The sequence below is a fragment of the Cyclopterus lumpus genome, chromosome 4 (assembly GCF_009769545.1).
Source record: "Cyclopterus lumpus isolate fCycLum1 chromosome 4, fCycLum1.pri, whole genome shotgun sequence".
Classification (NCBI taxonomy): domain Eukaryota; kingdom Metazoa; phylum Chordata; class Actinopteri; order Perciformes; family Cyclopteridae; genus Cyclopterus; species Cyclopterus lumpus.
The window spans coordinates 16,598,902-16,620,061 of NC_046969.1; the positions used below are offsets into that span (position 1 = coordinate 16,598,902).

At 40.7% G+C, this 21,160-nt stretch overlaps 1 protein-coding gene across 1 annotated transcript in view; it reads right to left on the minus strand.

Moving 5' to 3' along the window:
• Positions 1–2,232: 2,232 nt before the first annotated feature.
• Positions 2,233–21,160, minus strand: part of psmd1 (proteasome 26S subunit, non-ATPase 1) — a 36,920-nt gene continuing 17,992 nt past the window's right edge. Inside the window, exons 17-25 of the mRNA XM_034530279.1 lie at positions 18,734–18,848; positions 15,260–15,376; positions 14,167–14,269; positions 10,759–10,928; positions 8,484–8,576; positions 8,042–8,134; positions 5,998–6,219; positions 3,667–3,832; positions 2,233–2,430 (exon numbers count right to left, since the gene is read on the minus strand). Of these exons, the coding sequence (XP_034386170.1) occupies positions 3,686–3,832; positions 5,998–6,219; positions 8,042–8,134; positions 8,484–8,576; positions 10,759–10,928; positions 14,167–14,269; positions 15,260–15,376; positions 18,734–18,848 (1,060 nt within the window). The 3' untranslated portion in view covers positions 2,233–2,430; positions 3,667–3,685. The remainder of the gene's footprint in view (positions 2,431–3,666; positions 3,833–5,997; positions 6,220–8,041; positions 8,135–8,483; positions 8,577–10,758; positions 10,929–14,166; positions 14,270–15,259; positions 15,377–18,733; positions 18,849–21,160) is intronic.

The window sequence follows — 21,160 nt, forward strand, 5'->3', positions numbered from 1 at the left end:
TTATAGGAGGTCTCTATCTGGTCACGCTCAGAAAGTTAAGGAAACCTTCGAGCGGCAGGCCGCTGGGGCCAAAATCCACCAGTTTGTTCGGCGTGAACCTCCATCCCGAGAAAGAACAGTCCAGAGCTGTATCATGGACCACAGGCGCATCACTCGTCGGTCTCCCTTCCAGCCAAAAGCTCTCAGCAACTCTCGACCCTGTCCGCGAGCTCCACACTCACCAACCTGACCAATGAGCTCTCTGGTGAGTCCCTCTGTTTGCTTTAACTGCCCTGCTGAACCCGCCATCCTTTCGTCGACACATCCACCGCTGCATCCACAGACGGTGACTACATGCGCACAAACCATCACCCTTCTCCTCTTCCTCTTGATGTTTGGTTTGTCAGCCTGCTGACAGACGTTGGTCGCTGCTGATTGGCTGCCCGCCTCCATCTCCTCTCCACAGCTTGGCTGGTACGACTGGATGCAACTGGGATCCTTTTGCCTTCTATGGTGCTTCGCTGTTGTAGGCCTCATTATGGAATTTGGGAGCACTTTCTTTCCCATTCCGTAAAAAAACACTAGTCCAGGCTAAGACGTTTGAGTTATGAATTTGAAAGCAAAAGTTCGATCCCTAGAAAGGCCAAAGGTTGTTGAGATATTTCAGCTTGGATCAAAGCAGCGAGTCGACTGACGGACGGACGTCTCCATGAATAAAGCTATCGTGGCTACAACAGGGCCCCGAGCTGAATGTGCCAAAACATCGAGCACTGCCTTGTTGAATGTAGAGACGAGAAAAAGATCCACGAATATGATATAAGTAAAGTGTGAAAACAACGGGGAGATTCTGTGGTGAATAACTGATTCATATCACATGTTAAGTTTAGTTAGGTGTGAGGAGGAAGTCCTCTTCATCACAAAAAGATGTGGGTATAAATGTTTTAGAAGTCTGAAGTATGGCTGTGTATAAAGGCATGTTTTCCACACAGACTGATTAATATACATCTACAACCCACCTGCTCTTCACCGGCATGTACGGGAAGTGAATGCTGCAGCAGACCTGGATGGAAACAAAGAGAGATGTAACCAAACGTTCCCTCCTGGAAAGATGACATGGTGTTAAAGCATCTCCAGGAATGTGAACCAGTAATATAGAGAGTTACATCTCTCAGCTGTGGACTCAACATATTTAGGATATGTCAGACGCCGAGTTCTGCATCAGTCGAACAGCAGATGCTTCTTCCTCCGCCTCGCGGGATCACATGCCAAGTGATAACGATGATTGGCCGTTCCGGTGTGTGTGTGTGTGTGTGTGTGTGTGTGTGTTCTGCACCGCAATCCCAGACAACCGGGATGAGGAAATATTCAGAGAGACTGTGGAGTCGATAAAGTTATTAAACAGTCCTCCATGACCAAGTATCTGGGAATGTGAAGGGAGGAGTTGATTAGACTAAATGTCCGGCCAGAATGAACATACGGTTCATTGATGAAGTGGACGAGCTGCAAATCATCTCCGACGACCGCTTGCTGCAAAGCAAAAGCTTTTTTTCCAGCGGTCTTCCGCATTGAAAATCAAATGAGACATTCCAACACATTTCATGCAGAAAACAACTGCCTGTGTTATCATTTCCTGAACCTTTGCCAAACCACTTTTCCACATGAAGCTTCATTTTCCAAATATAATCACACTTTGGTCGGGGAAACTGGCCACTTGAAGATGATAATAAACTTGATCTTTGAATATAGTATGCCACAAAAAATAATCAGTCCAAAAAAAGTATACCATAAAAAAAAATTCAGTGTACAATGCTCTGAAAAAGAAGTGATGGTATAGTATGTTATACAAAGAAATAATATAGTAAGTCATGAAGAACTTCATGAAGTCATAGTAAAATATGCAGTAATATGTTGCAATTAAGTAATGTAATAAAAAGTCATAGTATGTCATATAGAGAAGTGATACAAAAGTCAAGGAACAGTATCTTACAAAAATAATTACAGTAAAAAAGCAAAAAGAGCATGCTGTGAAAGATTGCATGACGAGTCATAGCATGCTGCAATATTATGTAATTAAAAAGTATATATTTAGTAGTACAGAGACAGTTCTTAACGCAATTAAAAGGTTTTGAAAGTGACCAAAGTGTTGATGTTTAATCATTGAACCACACAATTTCAATATATTCTTAGAATCTGCAGAAACTAAACTTTTTTTTGAGTGGAATAGCCACTCAAATAAACACACACTCCCCAGCCTCTAATATATATCATTTTTTTATTGTACGGACAGAAAATTATACAATTTGAGGATGTAAAACATTCCCTGTCTGGCAAATGAGGATACAGAACAGGAAAGAAACGTGTAAAAGAGGAAGCAGGTCGGTTGGGTGAATAGATGGATGCACAGAGGGAAGCCGCTGGACCAACATGCCGAGATCTCACTTCTTCAGATGCCTGAGGAAAAGAAAAGCACACAGGTTAGATTTCACTTAAATATGCCAAACCTCATAAGAAGTATAATTCCACATTATTGGCCAAATCAAGATTATTGTATGAGAATTAAGAATAGTGTCTATTGAAAACAAATTACTGCACGCAACCGACACCAATTGACAAACTTAACCCATAGCAGGAAACGCTCGGGTGGACATAACAACATTAATGATGTCAATACCAGGGTCCTGCAACTAAAGGGCATCCAAATATTGTTTGAGATTCAGAATGTCAATAAGTACAACTACGACATGTGGAGATGCCTGCTGTAAAAAAAAAAAAAAAAAAAAATGTAATCTTATATCAGAATTCAAACAGCATTTTAAAAAAAAGGTGCAAACAGCACCATTTCTTACCCCGAACGCCACAACAATCAACTCTCTGCACACCCACACAGGTGCAACAAAACAAGAGAATCTCTACACAGAACAACAGATCAAGTAGATTCAGTGAAAACACAAAATGAGTGGCGCATCACTGTGTGGGACCTCAAAGACCCCAAAAAGAAATAATCAGTAAAACAGATTTGCTCAAATGCACTGTGACTGAACACATTTCTTTTCTAGGCATCAAACGTGTGACCTTTTATAACAACGTGGTCACTAACCGCTGGTCTCTGCAGCGTTTACTCCGTCACAGCACACAAACCTCATTAAGAGATGACTTAGTACGCACCCAGGCCCTCATTTGGTCATTGACACCTCGTCGGTCTCATCACGCGCCGCAGCGCGCTCCTCCACGGGAGGCGAGCCGAGGCGCTCCAACACAAACAAGCAGCCAGGAATCATCAGGCCGCTCGCTTCATTGGCAAATACAGTGTGAAGCGTTGCCCTCTGAGCCGGTGTGTGGGGATGGCTGTGGCGTTTACATTACTCAGTCAGTGACGAGGGAAACTGGGCTAGGCTTGGAAACCACAGCACGGAGCTGCTTTCTGCGTTATCACATCACATAACTTCCAATTGAAAATAAATTGTCTGACAGCTATGTGGCAGTGTGTTAAAGCCAGAGACGTGGAGACGCCAGCGACAGACATTAACCGCAACTGCGAGCCGCCATGATGCAGTGATTTAGTACTTCAAAGCAATGGGACTCTTAAAAGATGCTGCAGAGCCACTGGAAACCAGTGTGTTGAGTATGAGCAGACACTTCAGGTATGCTGAAGACATGAATGAATAACGGGGTTTCAGGAATGCATACCTTTGCTGCGGGGGCAGTTCTACTCGTCAATATACTCGAAGGGCTCGGGTGCCTCCGGTTCCTGCTCTTCCTCCTCAATTTTGGGACCGTGAGCCGAGACGGGCTCCACCAGCTCCTCCTCCTCCTCACTGGTGTCTTTCATAATGATGATCCCGCCTGTATGGAGCTGGTGACAGACAAGAAAAATCAGTAAACAGCATTCAGCGAATGTGTTGAGTGCCATCGCTGGTTGATACACTAAAAAGGTATTCATGTTTAAAGTACCCCTGCTCAAAGTGCACTGTATTTATTTACATCTCACTCCTCACTGTTGATGAGGAACATGATGCTTACGCAATAGCTGGAAAGAAACTGAGCTCAGCATTTACGCAGAGCTCCGGTTTGGTTCAACCACAATGACCAAGCAGAAGGCAGCTGATGGAGCACACTACACAGGTAAAGGGAGGAACGTGTCACGCCATAACAATTCCCTCCTCCAGTACTCTACTCCTGCTGGAACCACCAACCACTGTTTTAATTCCCAGGGCCAGATCAATCCTCCAGGGGGCCCGGGGCAAAATGAGCGAATTAATTAACTCCTTATTTTCTCTAACTTTTTTTGTTTTTGTGCAACTTTTATTCTAATTTCTTGCTTTTTGACTGTTTTTAATGTTCTTAATTGTTTTTAAAATCATGTTTTCTTTTGCATTATGTTTTGATGCTTGTAATGGTTTTATGAGAAGCACTTTGAATTGCCTTGGTGTTGAAATGTGCTATACAAATAAACTTGCCTTAGTCAGTAATTTGTAAATATTATGTTTGGGAAGATGCACCATTTAAGCACAAAATAATAAAATGCTTTACAACTAAATGTTAAAGTACATTATAGAGTCTATATAAAAGAACCTTAATTAAACCAAATAACAAAAATATGTATTAATTTAGGATTTTGTATGTAAGGACCCCATCATATCACTGTATAAGGGGCTTTTAGTGGTGCATGCAAAATTACCAACTAGCCAAAAAAGCAGCCAAAGAAGATACAAAATATGTAAAGCGTTACAATGTTATTATTCACATCCACAATATCTCGGTTTAACATTCTGGTACAACCATAAATCAAGTGAGCAAGTGTGGACAAAGAAGAAAATCTAAAGGGAAAAAAATGGATTTGGGGTTAATTCATTTAAAAAGCCAAGATCAAATACGGTTACCGTGTAGTTTTGTTTTTTTTTACTTTGGGACAAAATGAGTGTAGAAAATCCTTTTGTGGATTCATTCAGTTCCGAATCAAAGAATGGAAACTTCACATTAACGTATGTTGATCCACGTAAAAAGGGCTTCAATAAACCTCCAGACACTCACAAGATTTCAAGATAAGTCTGTAAAACCTCTTCACTTCCTGAACTCGCCATTGAAGGTAAAAAACAAACCCTTAAAAGGGAAAGCAGCGCGACAAAACTTGAGACAAGCAAAGACACCTTTTTGGAACTTGATGCAAGACGGTGTACAACGCAGTACTAGAAGCTTAGCTGGCGAGTACTTCCGCTAAACAGGACTCGGGAGTTCTCCTTGGATGACGGCGCGCCTTCCTGCAGAAAACTGTCAACATTTACAGCGGGACCACAGTCGTCTGGTTTATAGGCCCGAAGAGAAGACGTTTCTGGACTTGGATGTGCTCCAAAATCTACCAACAAGCTGGTTAATTGTCAAAAAAGGAAATAAATCCTCTCAGACACTCTCATGTTACATATAATTAAATTGTAAAATGTATGCGTAAACAATTCTTAGACGCATTGGTTCAACGACACCTTATTTGGGAAGCGTCATTATCACAGTAAACTTTCTCGAGCACTGGATTTGTAATGTTGCGTCACATCTAGTGTGTTTCTGTGGAGATTTTATGTAATCGTTACATAGTTAGTTATTATTTTAGGAAGTGCTTGCCCTTTGATACAGTAGAGATAAATGCATAACCCGACATTTAATGTTAATGTTCAGGAGAGCTGAATAAATGATATAGTATCTCGACAAAATGGAGCCAGATATTAATAATGGTAATGGACGTATGGTGCTTTCACACCCAACCCGTCCGGTGGGCTTTGAACCAACTCTAATGGCATCGGCAGTTTGGTTTTGGATTGTTTAGGCAGGTGTGAAAGTGATGAATAGAATTAATCTGAGACTATTAATATAAATAATGGATTTCAATTGTTGTTAGTAATTTCTCCTTTGTAGAACTCTTGCTAATGCCTCTTAAAATATTTTTAGCAGACAGACAGGCAGACAGACAGGCAGACATACAGGCAGACAGACAGACAGGCAGGCAGACAGGCAGGGGTGTGTTGTTACCGGTTTAAAGGGCTGGTAGCGGCAAGTCTCCGGCATGTTGAGGACTTTGAGCTGAGCCGGCATCACCCTGGCTGGGTTCTCCAAGAGCTGGAAGTTTGGCTCTGCCTCTTTCTTCTTCTCCTTCTCTTTCTCTTTCTCCTTCTCCTTCTCTTTTTCCTTCTCCTTCTCTTTCTCCTTCTCCTTCTCCTCATCCTTCTTTTCCTTCTCCCCCTCCTGGACCTCCTGTGAGAGAGAAGCAGAATTTTCAGGATCAGGACTACTGTGATTATTTTTCTTTATGTCCTGGTAATTTGGGTGTTATTTTTTCTTCTTTTTTCATCTGTGCCCTTCTCATCTTTGATGAATTTGCGGTTGTGTGTTATTCTGTTTAACCCATTTATTTTTATTTTGTATGTATATTGTACTTGTAAAAAAACATAAATGCAATTCAGATATTTCATCGGAATTGATACTTTTAAACCCACCGCATTCAGAATCTATTTGTGATGTATACATTTGACATTATGTGACAGTTCAGAGGAATTATGAGGAATAAATTATGTTTTTCCTTCTTTCTGTTGCGATTCAGTCCTGCTCTGGGGCCCTTGATTGCTAGTGATTTGTAAAGATATCAGACATTAACAAAATACTGGAGGACAGAAGGTGCCAAGGGAGCTGGCAATACATTTTTGTATTTCAAGACCAAACTACATCATCTCCTGCAGATGTTCTGAAACATCGAGGCTGTCCTTTCTTCTCCGGCTCGGTTTCTAAAGGGAGGCTTCAGGTGTGAACTGGAGTTTCAACAGGCCGGTTTGGCCTGTTATTACAACCGCCAGCAGTCAATTTATTGAATAGTCTTATACTCAGCATTGCAACCATTAAATTTAGATTTACCAATTTCAAAATGAACACTGGAATAATGTCCATACATTTTCAGTTTTCAGTTAGTGATGCCTTCAAACTGTTTGTTTTGTCTTACCAACAGTTCACAATCCAAAAGGCATTAAATGCATTTGATTCCAAGTCAAGAAAATCAGCAAATCCTCACATTTCAGTTGCTGGCAACAGCAACATTTGAATTAATCAAACAATTGTTATAGCTCTTCAGTTTTATAATATTGTACATAACTTACACTGTGTTTATCAAATACCTGTGTTAAAAAAATAGCCATTTTATTTCCATGTCAATCAGAACACATTTCCGTGATGTTACATTTAGGTCAAACCCAAAGCCAGCTCTATTAAACTGTGTTTAGAGTGAACACTTTAAGTGAATTCTGAACCGCCTGACCCCAGTGTGAGTGGATACCTCCCCTTCAAAAACCTGAGATGTTTGGAGGCTGGACATTTCCAGACTCGTCTCTCAGCACCGGAGCTGAGATGTAGCGTGTCAGAGCGGATCAAACGGGCTGCTAACGCCCAGAGAAAACCCCATTGAAAGTTATACTGGCTGACAGAATCTCTCAGTGTTGTGCGTATGTGGCATCGAAGGGCAAAAGAGACTGTACAGGCTGCATGATCTGCCTCAGATACACCATTAAGAACCTGGATAATTAAGATTGGATCCGCATGCCAGCAGGTATTCAATGAAGTGGGTAATTTGTCAGTCTGCAGTATGTAATGCTTGAATTAAAAACATCACTAAAGACCCATGCTGTGGCTGCTTTGCCATGTGGTCAACATGAGAATGTTCTGTCGTAAAATTAACCCCGATACAATGCACTGCAGAGCAGAGCACAAAACTGAATATGAAATGGTCTCTTGCCCGACCTTCAAAGCAGTCCGAGGGTCCAACAATGCAATAAATCCATGAAACCTTTACTTCAAAATCGGGCTTAAATCATCAAAATGGTTTGATTTAGGCAGACTGCCTTTAAAATGGGTTCATTGAGGGTAGATCTTTCTTTCATTCTAAATAAATGAACAACATTAAATCAATCACCCTGCAGTGTTTCTGTGAGACACTGCAAACATTTAAGGAGTGAAAAAACAAACAGGGAAATAAATTAAGATCTTTAGTAATGAGGGGAGAGTTTTTCAAGGGCTGTGCATTTCAACTCACCACCTCCATCTTCTCCTCCTCCTTTTCTTTCTTTTCCTTCTCCTTCTCCTTCTTCTTGGCTTTGGCAGTGATGGAGAGAACAGCAGTGGATACCTGCCATGCACAGAGAGAGCAGAGATATTTCCACAAAGTAAGACAATACCATAGACACTCTGGCCTTCTACAAACACGGCTTAAAATGTACAAAACTAGTCAACCACAAAATAAACGCTGCATGGTCTTTCATTACATTCTTTAAGAGCATCTACGGTTGTGAAATGAAGCAAGTGAGAAAAAATGGCCCTAGATACTGAAATAATAAATATAACGGGCAAGAAAATGATGAGGGAGAGTTCACAATTATTCACAAATCAATACGAAGTGAGGTTGGCTTGCCTCAACTAATAATTTAAGAAACAGGAAAGTCAAACAAGCTGATCGGTCGTGGCGCCGAAGTTCTCACCTTCTCCTTCTCTTTCTCTTTGGGAACCTCCAGAGCTGGCGGGTAGGCGAAGGTGGAGGGCTTACAGTTAGAGCGATACTGCACCTTGGGCATCTAAACAGGAGAAGAAGCGAAGACGACCTACGGGTCAGATCCACTTTACAGCAAACAAACCCCTCACATTCTCACAGAAAGTCAAGTCGAACCAAAGCAACTCATTTCAATTTGTTGTGTGGGGTTTTGGGGTGGCGCTGGTCGTTCCACTTTGTACAAATGATCATGTCAATTTATCCAATACATTTCGAGCAGAAATGTAATAACGGTTTTCTTACTACCTAATTTTTGTAATGGACATCCTTCACCATGACAGACATCAGTGCTGTTTAGAGACAATAATCCATACAGACCATGAGACTTTTTTTTGTCAACTGCTTTTCATGTTCTGTATTGAATCGAACACAAAGAAATCAGCGGCGAGCTGAAGGACCTCCTTGTTTTCTAGCTAACATTTGTCCTACAACATTTTTTAACTTGTCATGTTTTCTTAGTGAAAAAGAGGAGGTGTAAGAAACAGTACAGCAGTAAACACCCATTTATCTCTGGATATGCACCGGAAACTAGAGCAACATGTTTTACAGATTAAGAGATGACTTTGTTAAATCTTTTCAGTTACACATCTAGTTAGGAAAGGGAAAGTCTTTAGCTCTCTATTATCGGAAGACTAATTTAGACTGAATTGAAGATAAGATAAAATGCCACATCAAAACCTACTCTAAAGTTTGGCTTCATGTCGTGTCAAATGTCATATTTCAACACCAATTTTATGATTTTAGAGTCTACCTGCCACCCGATGTAATTTTGGTTCTCAATAAATCTGTTTTACACCATTTACTTTCATAGTTCTTCAGTTTGGTATTGTCTATATATATATATATATATATATATATCTCCGCACGCACACACACTGCAGATCACATGATATTGATTACCATTTTTCTAAGATCTGAGGACTCAAGTAAGTGTGTTTATGTGTGTGTAGTATACCTATCACTGTATCATATATATATATATATATATATATATATATATATATATATATATATATATATATATATATATATATATATATATATATATATATATATATATATATATATATATATATATATATAATAGAGACTTATTATTTGTTATCACCTAATAATGTCTATTGTCCTTTAAGGGCTTGGCTTAGTTTTGAAGTTAAATTTTCATTTATCTGGTCATCTAACTAGACAAAAGAAACAGCACTTACTACAACCTCCTCCTTCACCTATTAACTGCAGGCGTAATATTATGTAAAAATGAAAAAAATGGTCCGTCAACTTTACCTAGACAAATATAAAAGAAGTTCTCCAGACAGAGCAGAACCAGTTGCCTTCTGTTTAGTGTGAGCCTTCAAATTATGAAACTCAATGACTAAACGGTCCCTAAGATCCAACCGAGCACACAATATGTGACCAGAGGGGACTTCTTATTTGTTATCACTTAATAATTCAGCTGTTTCACTGCAGTATGGAGGCAGAACGGGAAGCAGTGAAGTGACTTCTCATGTATTCTCAGTTATGCTAAAAAGAACAACTTGTAAATGAAGAGGATGTTCCATGTCCAATGGTGAGAGGTGAAGTCTGTGAAGACTCGTGCTGTGGAGTTAAACAGGCGCTGACGAGCCTTGGCAGGGTGCAGCACAAAGTCTGTTAAACCCGGCCGTCCCCACCTCCCCTCTGCTCTCCATCCCTGGTGTAATATGTGGGTCTTTACACCAAGTATATTCTCCAGGGCCTTGTGAAGCTGGGGCTGCACAATACAATTAAGTGCGTCAGAATCTCTGGTGTTTGACATATGATGGGCAATATCCCTTAATTTACACCCGAATCAACAGCACCCGTTTAAGATCTCGATGTCACAGTGATCCACAGTGAGAACAGGATCAGAAGAGCCTTGTTATGGATAGACTGCGAGTGACAGTTGTTACCAAGGCAAGAAGCTAAACATTTTCAGACCAAAGACTGTCCAGGGACAGGTGATGTCATAAGCTTTACATATGTGATTTATGATATTGGGCTATAACAATAACATTGAATGACACAGGATTCAAACTATTAAAAGTACATTGTGCATGTTAAGGAATTTGCTGGATGTTTTTAAGTTCTGAAATTAATCTTTTTGTTTTTACATCAAGTGTTATACCCATGTCTGAAAAAGAAGTCACCTTCAACCATTTTCTAACTCACAGCAAGTCTAGTCACTTAAGTACCTTCAGGTCCTTGTTGAGTCCGATTATAGCAGTTGGTGTGAATGCCAATGACAGGAAGTGGGAGAGGGGGAACCAAAACCAGAACTGGGTGAAGACCAGTAAGCCGACCAATGACGGCATGTGAGTGTGACCTGTCCTGGACTGCAGAGAGATGGTCACATTACGTCCACCTGTACACAGAGGAGGAGGGAGAGAGGGTTTCAGGTACAAACCTACATGACATTGGTCATTCACCAGATGACACACCAGTTCAAAACAAATGGTATACAAAGTAACTATGACAATAATATATGCTTCCTAACTATAGCAAAATATTAAAATGTCACTTCAACTGTGATATTATTTTCCGCCAGACATTTTTCCATATACTAGAAGTGAATACTTGTGGTAATTGTTATCCGCCACATCTCTTTGATAAAACATACTTGCCCTCGCATTATTTATAGACTGCTGGTGATATAATTTAGATTAAAAAATACATGCTGTTCAGTAAAAGACAATTTAACTGCAGGTAGAACATGTTGTTTGGTCACAAGAGAGCTGTGGGTGAAACCACTGCCATGAGAATCCAGAATTCGCACCAGTAGCCCTCGGCATAACCCACCAGTTTATAGATTACCGTGAGCAAATACAACAAATTTATTAAAAAAAAGAAGTTGGAGGCAAACTACTCTTTGAACAATAAAAAAAAGAACTGTAATCGTCAAAACAGCTTCATCCTGATCACTCACTGTGAAATAAACCTGTGTCATCGTAAAATGGAGAGGGAGGTTAATGGGGGCACAGCCCAGGATGGTCACCACCCTGAGAAGGTCATTTTTTAACTTCAATTTGTCTGATCTGTTGATCCCACGGCAAAGATTAATATTACAGGGACAAACTGGCGAGCCAATTAAACCCAAGGATGCATTGTCTAGTGCATCCTGCATAAAAGAAGAAAAAACTCGCCAAATTAGAAACGTAGAATATCATCCATTGTTTGTAGAGCTGATCAAAAGGATGGCGGTGAATAGGGGTCAAGGGTGCTCCTTGGAGCAGTAGCAAAGAGTAACAGACCTCCCTTGGCCTTTCTGGGACAAACGGTAAGGAGGGATTGCAGAAAGGAAGACAAAGGGAGGGGGAGGAAGAGACTCCAGGAGGCAACCATGATAAAGCTGTCATTTCTTTCGGGAAGAAAATAAATACTTTCTTTTAAAAGTAGGGTAGGTTACTAGGGGAGTAGCCCGCAAGGAAGTAGCCCTTCCAACCAAAAATATGATCTTTCCAGACAATACCACCTAAATCATATGCTGTCTTTTTGTTTTGTGCTCTGGGGGCTTATCTTGACATCTGAACCGGTGTTGGAACCATTCCAGTCCCACAGATTAAACGTTGGCCTGAATGAGTCACGAGGTCTGCTTGCTTCGCCACAACCGGGTGCTTAAGAGTCTCTTAAAAACTTAAGAGGTTGAGAGCACTTGACTAGCAGCGTGCACCCCCCCCCCCCCCCCCCCCCCCCCACCCACTGTTTTTGCCAACTGTTTGTGAGGGAGACACGGGGATAGCAATGATCCCTCACAAGGTGTAACATGTCAATGTCAATAATCAACCTGTCCGTTGTGTCGCTTTAAAAAAAAAAAAAGAGAAAAAAAGAGAAGGTGAAACCAACCAAATCCAGTAAAACAGAAAAGTGTTTTTCTCCCATTCATGTAACGGAATATGCTCCGTATAAAGCTAATTAAAAAGGACCGTAACAACAAGTGAGGGAAAGTCTATAAATGGGGGAAGAACATGTAAGGGTGAGAAAACGAGCGAGAGACATTTCCTGGGTAACTAGCGCCAGTGATCATGAAACTGACCTCTAATCGCTTCCGCCCGTCAAATTAAATACAATTACCTGTGCATCTCAAAATCCCCTAACACACGTCAAAGAACCAGACTTCTTAAACATTCACGGCACACAGGTGACAGAGCGTGTCTGACACTCAAATAGGAGGAGTGGTGTTTCCTGCATGAATGTGTTTAAACTCTAAGCTTCACAATGAATTGTACTGAAAACACGGGTTAAGCGCTGAGAATTAGAGTTGGCATAAAAAGCTGAAGGAGAGGGGAGGGGGGGGGAGTGTGTCAGCTGTAAGAGAAATGAAATCAGTGGTCAGGGTTTTTATGGATATTCTTACGCAGGGTCATCTTGGCCTGTCTGCTGAGTTTATTACGATTATTGTGCCCGATTTGATATAGGATTGAGGTCCTGTCCGTCATCAAGATGGCTAACAACCATCAAATGATGCTCCAGGAGGGGCGGAGTTAATCAAGAGGCAATTATATACGGCTGATGAAAAACATTCACGAGACGCATACACTTATCCTTTTAAGTAACGGTGCAAATACTTGAGACTTCACTTTGTGTAAGTTGCAACACTAGATAGTGTATTTAGACAGCAGTGTGTAAACAGAGCTGGTTTCTTTCTGGCTTAGCACACAGGGTTTTATGTTAGTGCTAGAAAATGGATTTCTGCATTGAGGGTTTGTGTATACACGTGAATATGGGGGTGGTGTGTGTAGTTCTCCATGCGATGATGTGCAGCTCTCCAAGACCACACACACACGCACACGCACGCTTGTGTCCACAAACACTCGCACACATACATACAAATACAGAGCCCATCAGACAAACAGTAATCACCAGTGGGAGCCCAACAGGCCACACGGCTGAGAGCAGAGCGGAGCTGAGGTAGGACCGCCAGGTGCTAATACACCAAAGCGTAATCTGTTCCAGAGACGGAGTGCACGGGTGGTCAACCCAAGAGGGTTAAGGACCTCAAATTACATTCACACCAAACCACATTACATTTTGAGCAGTTCACTTGTTTTACAGTGGAATTAAGTATTCGGGTCCCTCGTATCCCCTTGAGGGTTGAGGGCAGCTGGGACCGCATACTGGTTTAAATCTTGCTCAGTGACAGACTATACTGACTACTAGTGAGATCAAGCTGGTGTCTTTCCTTTTCACAGACTACATTTCCCAAAAATACTTCTTGATAATCACTGGGAACTATTTGACCATTATTCGAAGATTGCCAGAACATTTTCATTGAAATCTAATTCTATGAATTAAGGGTTTATTATGAACAATTTGTTGGAACTAGAGATGTACCAGTCCAAATACAGAACACCCATCCGATGTCAGTATGTTACCAATTACGGGGGCGCGCCACACACACGCGCCGGTGGAAAGGAGTGGAACTGAACTCGCCACACACATTTTACCAGCACCTGGTAGTAACGTTACCACCAGATCATGTCAGCGACGACAAGACAAACTATTTTACGTTTTTATAATTGAATGCTTATTCAAAAATCCTGACCCATCCCTACCACCAGCCTGTATGATCAGCTAAATACTTTTGCACGTGTTTTGAGACTCACCTGCATCGAGGATTCCCTGGGCCAGGATGGCTCCAAACTTGGCCATAACGTCATCATGCTTGTCGTTGATCACCTTTGAATAAAGCTGCCTGAACTGGTTCACCTAAAATAGTGTGGAGGGAGACACGCATGTGAATGTACAATCACAAAACTGATGGTTGCGACACCAATGACTAAATATAACATTTTATTTGTAAAGATTCCTTGGATAAACAGGTACCTTTCTTTGAATTTGAGATTACAATTAAATAATAGAGATTGAAAAATGTGAACTTTAACACGTCGTACGACATTCAATTTACACAAATCCAAGTCTGTGCCTCCTTGTTAGAGGTTTTCCGAATTAAGGAGGAAGATATGTTTGAATTACAGCTTGTGACAGCCACATTCAAACGTTCACTCTGTCAGCACAATATTCTTAACAAAGCCACATCAGCATTGCCACGCCCATGAGGATGGTGTAATACATGTGGGAGTCCCGGTACTAACAGCATATCTTGATCACCACAGTAAAACTTTGCGTAAACACTGTGCTGCATGTTAGCATCCAATTTGGGCCAATTTACCACCCTAAAACTAGAGGCCAAAGAACCTCCGTCTACAACTGTGACGCAGAGTTCAAAATTACAAAGAATGGGACTTTGAAATAAACAGTTCTGGATATGATACCTTCTGACATTCCAATGTTTGGAAAAATATAAAAAAATAAAAACCTGCCTCTTGTACAATCCTGCATACCGCCTTGAGCTTTAAGGACTGTTGCTGTGCAGATGAAGAGCCTTTGAAAATGTGTCTGGCAAATCTTAACTGTCTATGACAAAGTACGAGGTGATCCAAGGGTGAGTGCGTGCATTTATACCAGAACTAGTCACTCTCCAGTCTTCCATGACACAGACACACAAGGCTTTCTGCTTCTCAAGTCTTCCTCTTCCTTCTCAGTCTTTAAAACAATAGGAACCTTTCCAGACCAAAGCTATTGCCGAGGTCAGCTAGACCTATGAAAAAGGTCTCTTGACCAAAACGTTGATCCTGGCTGTCATGACTGCTAAAAAATCCATTTCATAATGGTTAATGAGAGGCGATGAAATCTTACCTTGGGACAGGTGACTTCGGACTGCTGGATCATGATGAGGGCAGAGGCAATGAGGGCGCCCTGTCTCACATAATTGACCGGGTCATTAGTCATTGGCTCAAGCAGATTGATAGCCTCCTGTGGAGATAAAAGGCATAGCAGAAAGGTTGGAAATATGGTTTAAAATGTTTATTTACAAGCTTATTACTTCAGAATATAATAACATTTATAAATTTTTTTAAGGCATCAATTAATCTAGATCTTTTTAATAATCTTTAAAATCAACGGAAAAAAAATGCTTGTACGGGGATTGAGTGATTGCTTTCTCTAGTTTATTCTGTAGTCTAGAGTCTCAAGACTGAGCCATCCACAGCCCAACATCAAAGTTTTAGAACCATCATTTGGTTATGAAAGTTGTCAGAATGGTTACTGTCCCGTTTAAATTGGTGGTAATGTGGCGACTGTGGGTCAGTTGTTAGCAGGTCCTTCTTTCATTCAGAGGATCGGCGGTTCGAACCCCGCTCACAGCCCGCCCAAGTTGATGTATCACTTAACCCTGAATTTCTCCCTGTAACTGTGACTACGGTGTATGATTGTAAGTAGCTTTGGATAACGTCAGCTAAATGAAATGTAATGTCCTGAGAATTCCCCACAATTCAATGGCGAAAAGCCAATTTCACATATATTTGTTTCACTAGCATCAAGGATTTTTGCTATAAAGCAGGTGGCTAAACTAAAAATGCTAAATATAAGTAACAATGATGGACAGGCTACAAACTTTAAGCGCGCCTTTGCAAGGCTACTTGTTTAGTATAACCTAAAAAAGATATAATAATGACCTCATGTGCCAAAGTGACACATTATACTTTAAACACATTATATATTGAGCCATTTCCAACGAGCTGATCAGTGTAACGGGAACAATTTTGTTAGGTTGAATACAGGAAAATGGATCATCAACAGAGGCTACCAGACCACACACACAATAAGATTAGTGTCATCCATATCTGGTTGCCCAGGAAAACTGAATTGCGACAGGCTCCGCCTTTTTCAGTTTCCTCCCATGATAACTGTGAATGTAAAAATGAGGGAGGACCACCTATTTCCTTCTTATATTCTGGACTCTCCTCTGTCCTCAGCTGAGCAGTAATGACTGTAAGCCACTCCAGACTCAGAGGGAGGTGTCAGCTCCGCAGAGGAAAGGGAAACAAACTATGATTATGACAGCGGAGGTAAAATAAACCATGTTTCATCTGAGCTCTTGGCTCAGATGGCTGAGACAACCATGCACCAGGATGATAAGTTGGAGCGTAAAGCCAACACCAATTGACCACATCCTGCTCCTGATAGGTTGTCAAGGGGTTTAATTGAGAGTATTTACTGTCAGGCCCAATCAACAGTGCAGGACGACACATAATGTGGTTGTTTAAGAACTTAGTCCACGTACGGTAGTCAGGCTCTTTCCTCAGTGTGAGTTGAACTTTAAATTCAATTCAGTACTGCTAAGAACTGTCTCGAAGCTAAATGGCGAACACACCATCACGAAAATATTTCCATTTTCATACATATTTATATAAAGTATATCATTTGACAGTATTCTGAAATGAGTTGTTTTTTTTCAATTCACTAAACAAGTCAAACAGTATTTAAGATTTCCATTATGGCACAAAATTAGCTAAAACGAGGCTCCTATGCAGTTTTTTTCTTCTACTTATAAAGTTAAAAAAAAAGTTACAAAAATCCAAAGCCCAAGGTGTATAAATGATAGCAGAGGAATGTGCGGGCAATAGGTGACCCACTTCTTTTGCCGCAACATCATTATTCTCACGAAGGACCTAATGTGCTAGAAGTCTTATTCTGAAAAAGCCAAGCAGCAGCTTTGGGGCTGATCATCTCTAGCATGTCTCGCCTGAAAACATTCACTTTAGTGCTTCAAGGCTCAGGATGCACTGAGCCATTACGCCACTTCAGCTATGCCACCAAAGACAGATCAGCCCACATAGTTAGACAACTCCAGAACTGGCAACACGCCGACTTCTGTCTTCTTCACTCTTCTTTTCGGACTCCAATGAACCCAAATGCGATGACACGTTACAGCCTTGTGACTGAGCAAATTTTTTAATTTTTATCAGCAAATCTACCAAGACTGTACCACAATTTATGAGCTCCTCAGTGCTGATATTCCATTAAAAAGTCCAAGATACACCAACCGACTCACTAAATTGGTGAGGAAGGCCGGCTCCATCATTGGCTGCAAACAGGACTATAAGGAACAGGTGGTGGAGAGGAGGACACTGAAGAAAGTATTGTCCATCTTGGATAACCCGGACCACGCTCTCCACCACCTACTGCAGGGACAGCGGAGCACGTTCTCCAACAGACTGATTCAGCTCCGCTGTCACAAGGACAGATACAGGAGAACATTTCTGATACAGGAGAACATTCCTGCCAACTGCAATTAGTCTGTACAATAAATCACCTCTGGTTAGATTCTCCTCAAATTGAACATCAATAAACCTTGCACCCCTTTCACTTTATCCTTTAGATACACTTACATTTTTATTTTCCTTTATTATTTAAATTCTTAAATGTAATATGTCCTGCCCTGCTATTATATTTTTATTGTATTGTATATATGTAAACATCTTTGCTGCTGCTTCAAGAAATTTCCCCCTGGGAATGAATAAAGTATATCTTATCTCGTATCTTATCTTAAGATTTTAATCATTATATACAGTAATTAAGATAAGGGTTAATAACTTTGGAGGCATTTGATCAAACTGTGGCATGATTTGAAAATTGTGCTGAACCAGATGAGGTTCGAAGGAAGATGACAGCCTTGTAAGATCATCCTAGGATAAACAGCTTGTACTCTGAGCAACAGCATTACACACAATTCATTTTATTAAAGCAACATTTGTTCTGGTGGCATCGTTGCATCTGACAAGAGAATAGTAACCTTTTCACAGCAACTTCTGGAGCAGCTACAGAAAGTGAGTCCGTACTTGTTCATCTAAGATACGCCTCACAGAAGAGCCATCAATTGGCTGCTTTAAGGAAAACCCTTTGTGCAGCATAGATAGTCTTTGCATCCATGCTACGCCAAGGCACAAAGAAAGCACATATGATAAATGAGGGGGAGAAAACTTCCAACCGGAGTGAGCCTGTGTGCAGACATCTCATTATATGAGAACTCCTTATTTATATTTGAACCCATTTGTGTGGTACGGTTTGCTAAATATGATACACCCGTATATAGTATCATTAATGAAAGCTGGAGCTTGAGACTTTCATTCTCAGTCACCAGTCTTTATTGCTTTCCCCCCCCTTTTTATATCAGTGTTACTTCAAACATATTTGCATGTTTCACATTAAAAGTCCACAAACCGTTCAGACAGCAAAATTCCTCTGCCTCCTTTTATGTTTAAACAATGCGTTGAGTTAACAGCAGTTCACCACTAAGTGAAACACAAAAATGAAGGGGGAGGCACTCACCTTGTTGCCTGTACCAGCACAGCAAATGCCCAAGGCCATGGCAGCCCCACAACGCACATGTGGGTTGTAGCTCTCTGACAGAAGAGACACCACACTGGGACACTGCTCAGGGGTCCTTAAGAGAGACAGAGAGAAATTAAGAGAGTCAAGAAGAGGCAATTTAAGTTAACCACTAAATGACAGAGTTGAGAAAAAGAGCAGGAAGAATAATTTGTTCTTGTCCAATTAAAGTTTCTGGCATGCTGAGGAAAATGTCACCAACAAGTATTGGTGTTACAATCAATTTCTGAAAGCATTATTGTTTGTCTGTGGCACACAGCATTTTACAAACTATGCCAGTGTTTTCCATTAATAACCCAATACTATTTGTGATCATTCGCGCTGGAAGCACCGGCGAGGAGGCATGGCTTATAACAGTTCATTACCGCCATCCACCATGGAAGAAATAAACACTACTTCTGCTTTGTACGTGTTGTGGAAGTCCCACAAACGACAGACCATCAAGCCCTCGTGTCTGGGTTCATAATATTAATATGATATAATATTCTTCAAAGCCGCACACAGCTTCTTCAGGAACTGCGTCTGGATTACGGCCGCTTCCAGACTACCAATTTATCCTCCAGGTTTCTGATTCAACAACGGCATGACGTCAGTGATGTCAGGTGGAGCATCTCAACGCTGATTGGCTTTGCCCGGCGGCGGAAATGACGTGTTAATCGGATCCATCTCCGTATGTGCGTTGACTTTATATTAAAAACATCCCAAGTTCTCCCATTATGAATTCCTTCAGACTCAGGTCTATGTCAGTGATACACTAAGGTTGAAGTGAGTGCTGCTTGATGTTTTTCAGTATTTACCTACTAATAAATCAGAAGAAAAGTTAATGCTGTATACTTGAATCTTTTTGAATTGCACTTTTTGGTTTAATTTATTTTGAGTTTGTGGATAAAAGCTGCTCCTCAAGACACTGACTTGTAGTGCAGCGTTGGTTGTCATAGATTCAGTGAGTGAGCCGTAAGTTACATCTTTTGAGGCTTTTCAAAACTACTTCACTAGACTTTTATTTCATGTTTGTGCATGGAAGCACGGTTGAGTATTTTTTTTGAAGTTACTGAATAGTTATGTGTGTTTTATTACCTTGTGTCCTTAAGACTTTTTAGTTTTTAAATTGACTGTACAAGGCAATACTTCAAACTAAATTTGTCCGTCCATACTGTGATATTCTTTGCCATCTCAGGTTCAAACTGCACCATCTTTTCATTAGATCAATTTAAGAAGTTGAAAATGTTGCTCGAGGATGATGGTGGTTCCCGCAGCCAGTCCAGTTGAAAACCATTGCACCAAACCAGTGCAGAACAACTGCCCCAGACCACATCTGTCATACATGTTCTTAGCAGCTCACAATTATTTGTTGAGTTATGTCCTTCTCAACTGTGAGAAAAAAGCTTTGAACGTTGAAAGTTAATGTAATAACGTGCGTTTGATCTTTGATACAGTAATGTGGGTTATAATAAATATAATTTAATGGATTTATGTTGTAATACTTGTAAAAAATACTTGAGTAGCCTAAATGTACTAAGCTACATTTCACCACAGTTACAACAAGAGCACAACATTGTTTCCAAGAGGACCAACATATTCATAGATCAATTCTGTTCTGAAAGTGCACCAGATTTATGCATTTAATGTTAAAAAGTACAAAATGTTCTTCGGAGGGAGCATGCACTCCCTGAAGGGTCTTATGTCCACTCACAAGATTTCTCCAAATGTTCTATTAAATAAATTGAAATGGAGTATTCAAGATTATGGGGGTATAATTGAAAAACAAAAGCACTAGAACAGCATATAGATGCAAGTGAATAAACAGCAAAAGACTTAACGTACTGTTGGCCACATTACAAAAGCATTGAGAGTCAATCAGTCGCCAAGAACAAGCAATTATTCAGCAATCCGAGTTAACTTGATGAGGTCTAAATGAGAGGCCAACTGTGCCGTTTGCCCTCCAGTCCCAATGAGAAACTCTTTGAATCAGTATATGCCACATACATGCACTGCTTTGTGGATGAAAACTAATGTACAGGCTCGTTGCATTAGATGTAGGTCACCAGGTGTAAATGCCAACATTGGTCCAACAGAGATATTTAATTTGAAATCAAAGGGGGGAAAAAAGCAAAAAAAAAAGGATGAGGCATTTGGTTTCATACCCAAGAATGTTATGACACTTTGCTTGTGAATAGAGGTGTTGATAAGACCAGCGCTGCCTGGCCCTGACAGATGCACTGTGTCAATATTACTCAGTGCCTTTGAATTTCACAGAACGGTTTGGTCTCTCTCAAACAGCCATTTGGAATGAATCAGTCTGGTTATAGTTGCAAGCTATCATCAATAGAAATTAGAAAAGATAGGAACAAAGAGTTTTGTAAGTCC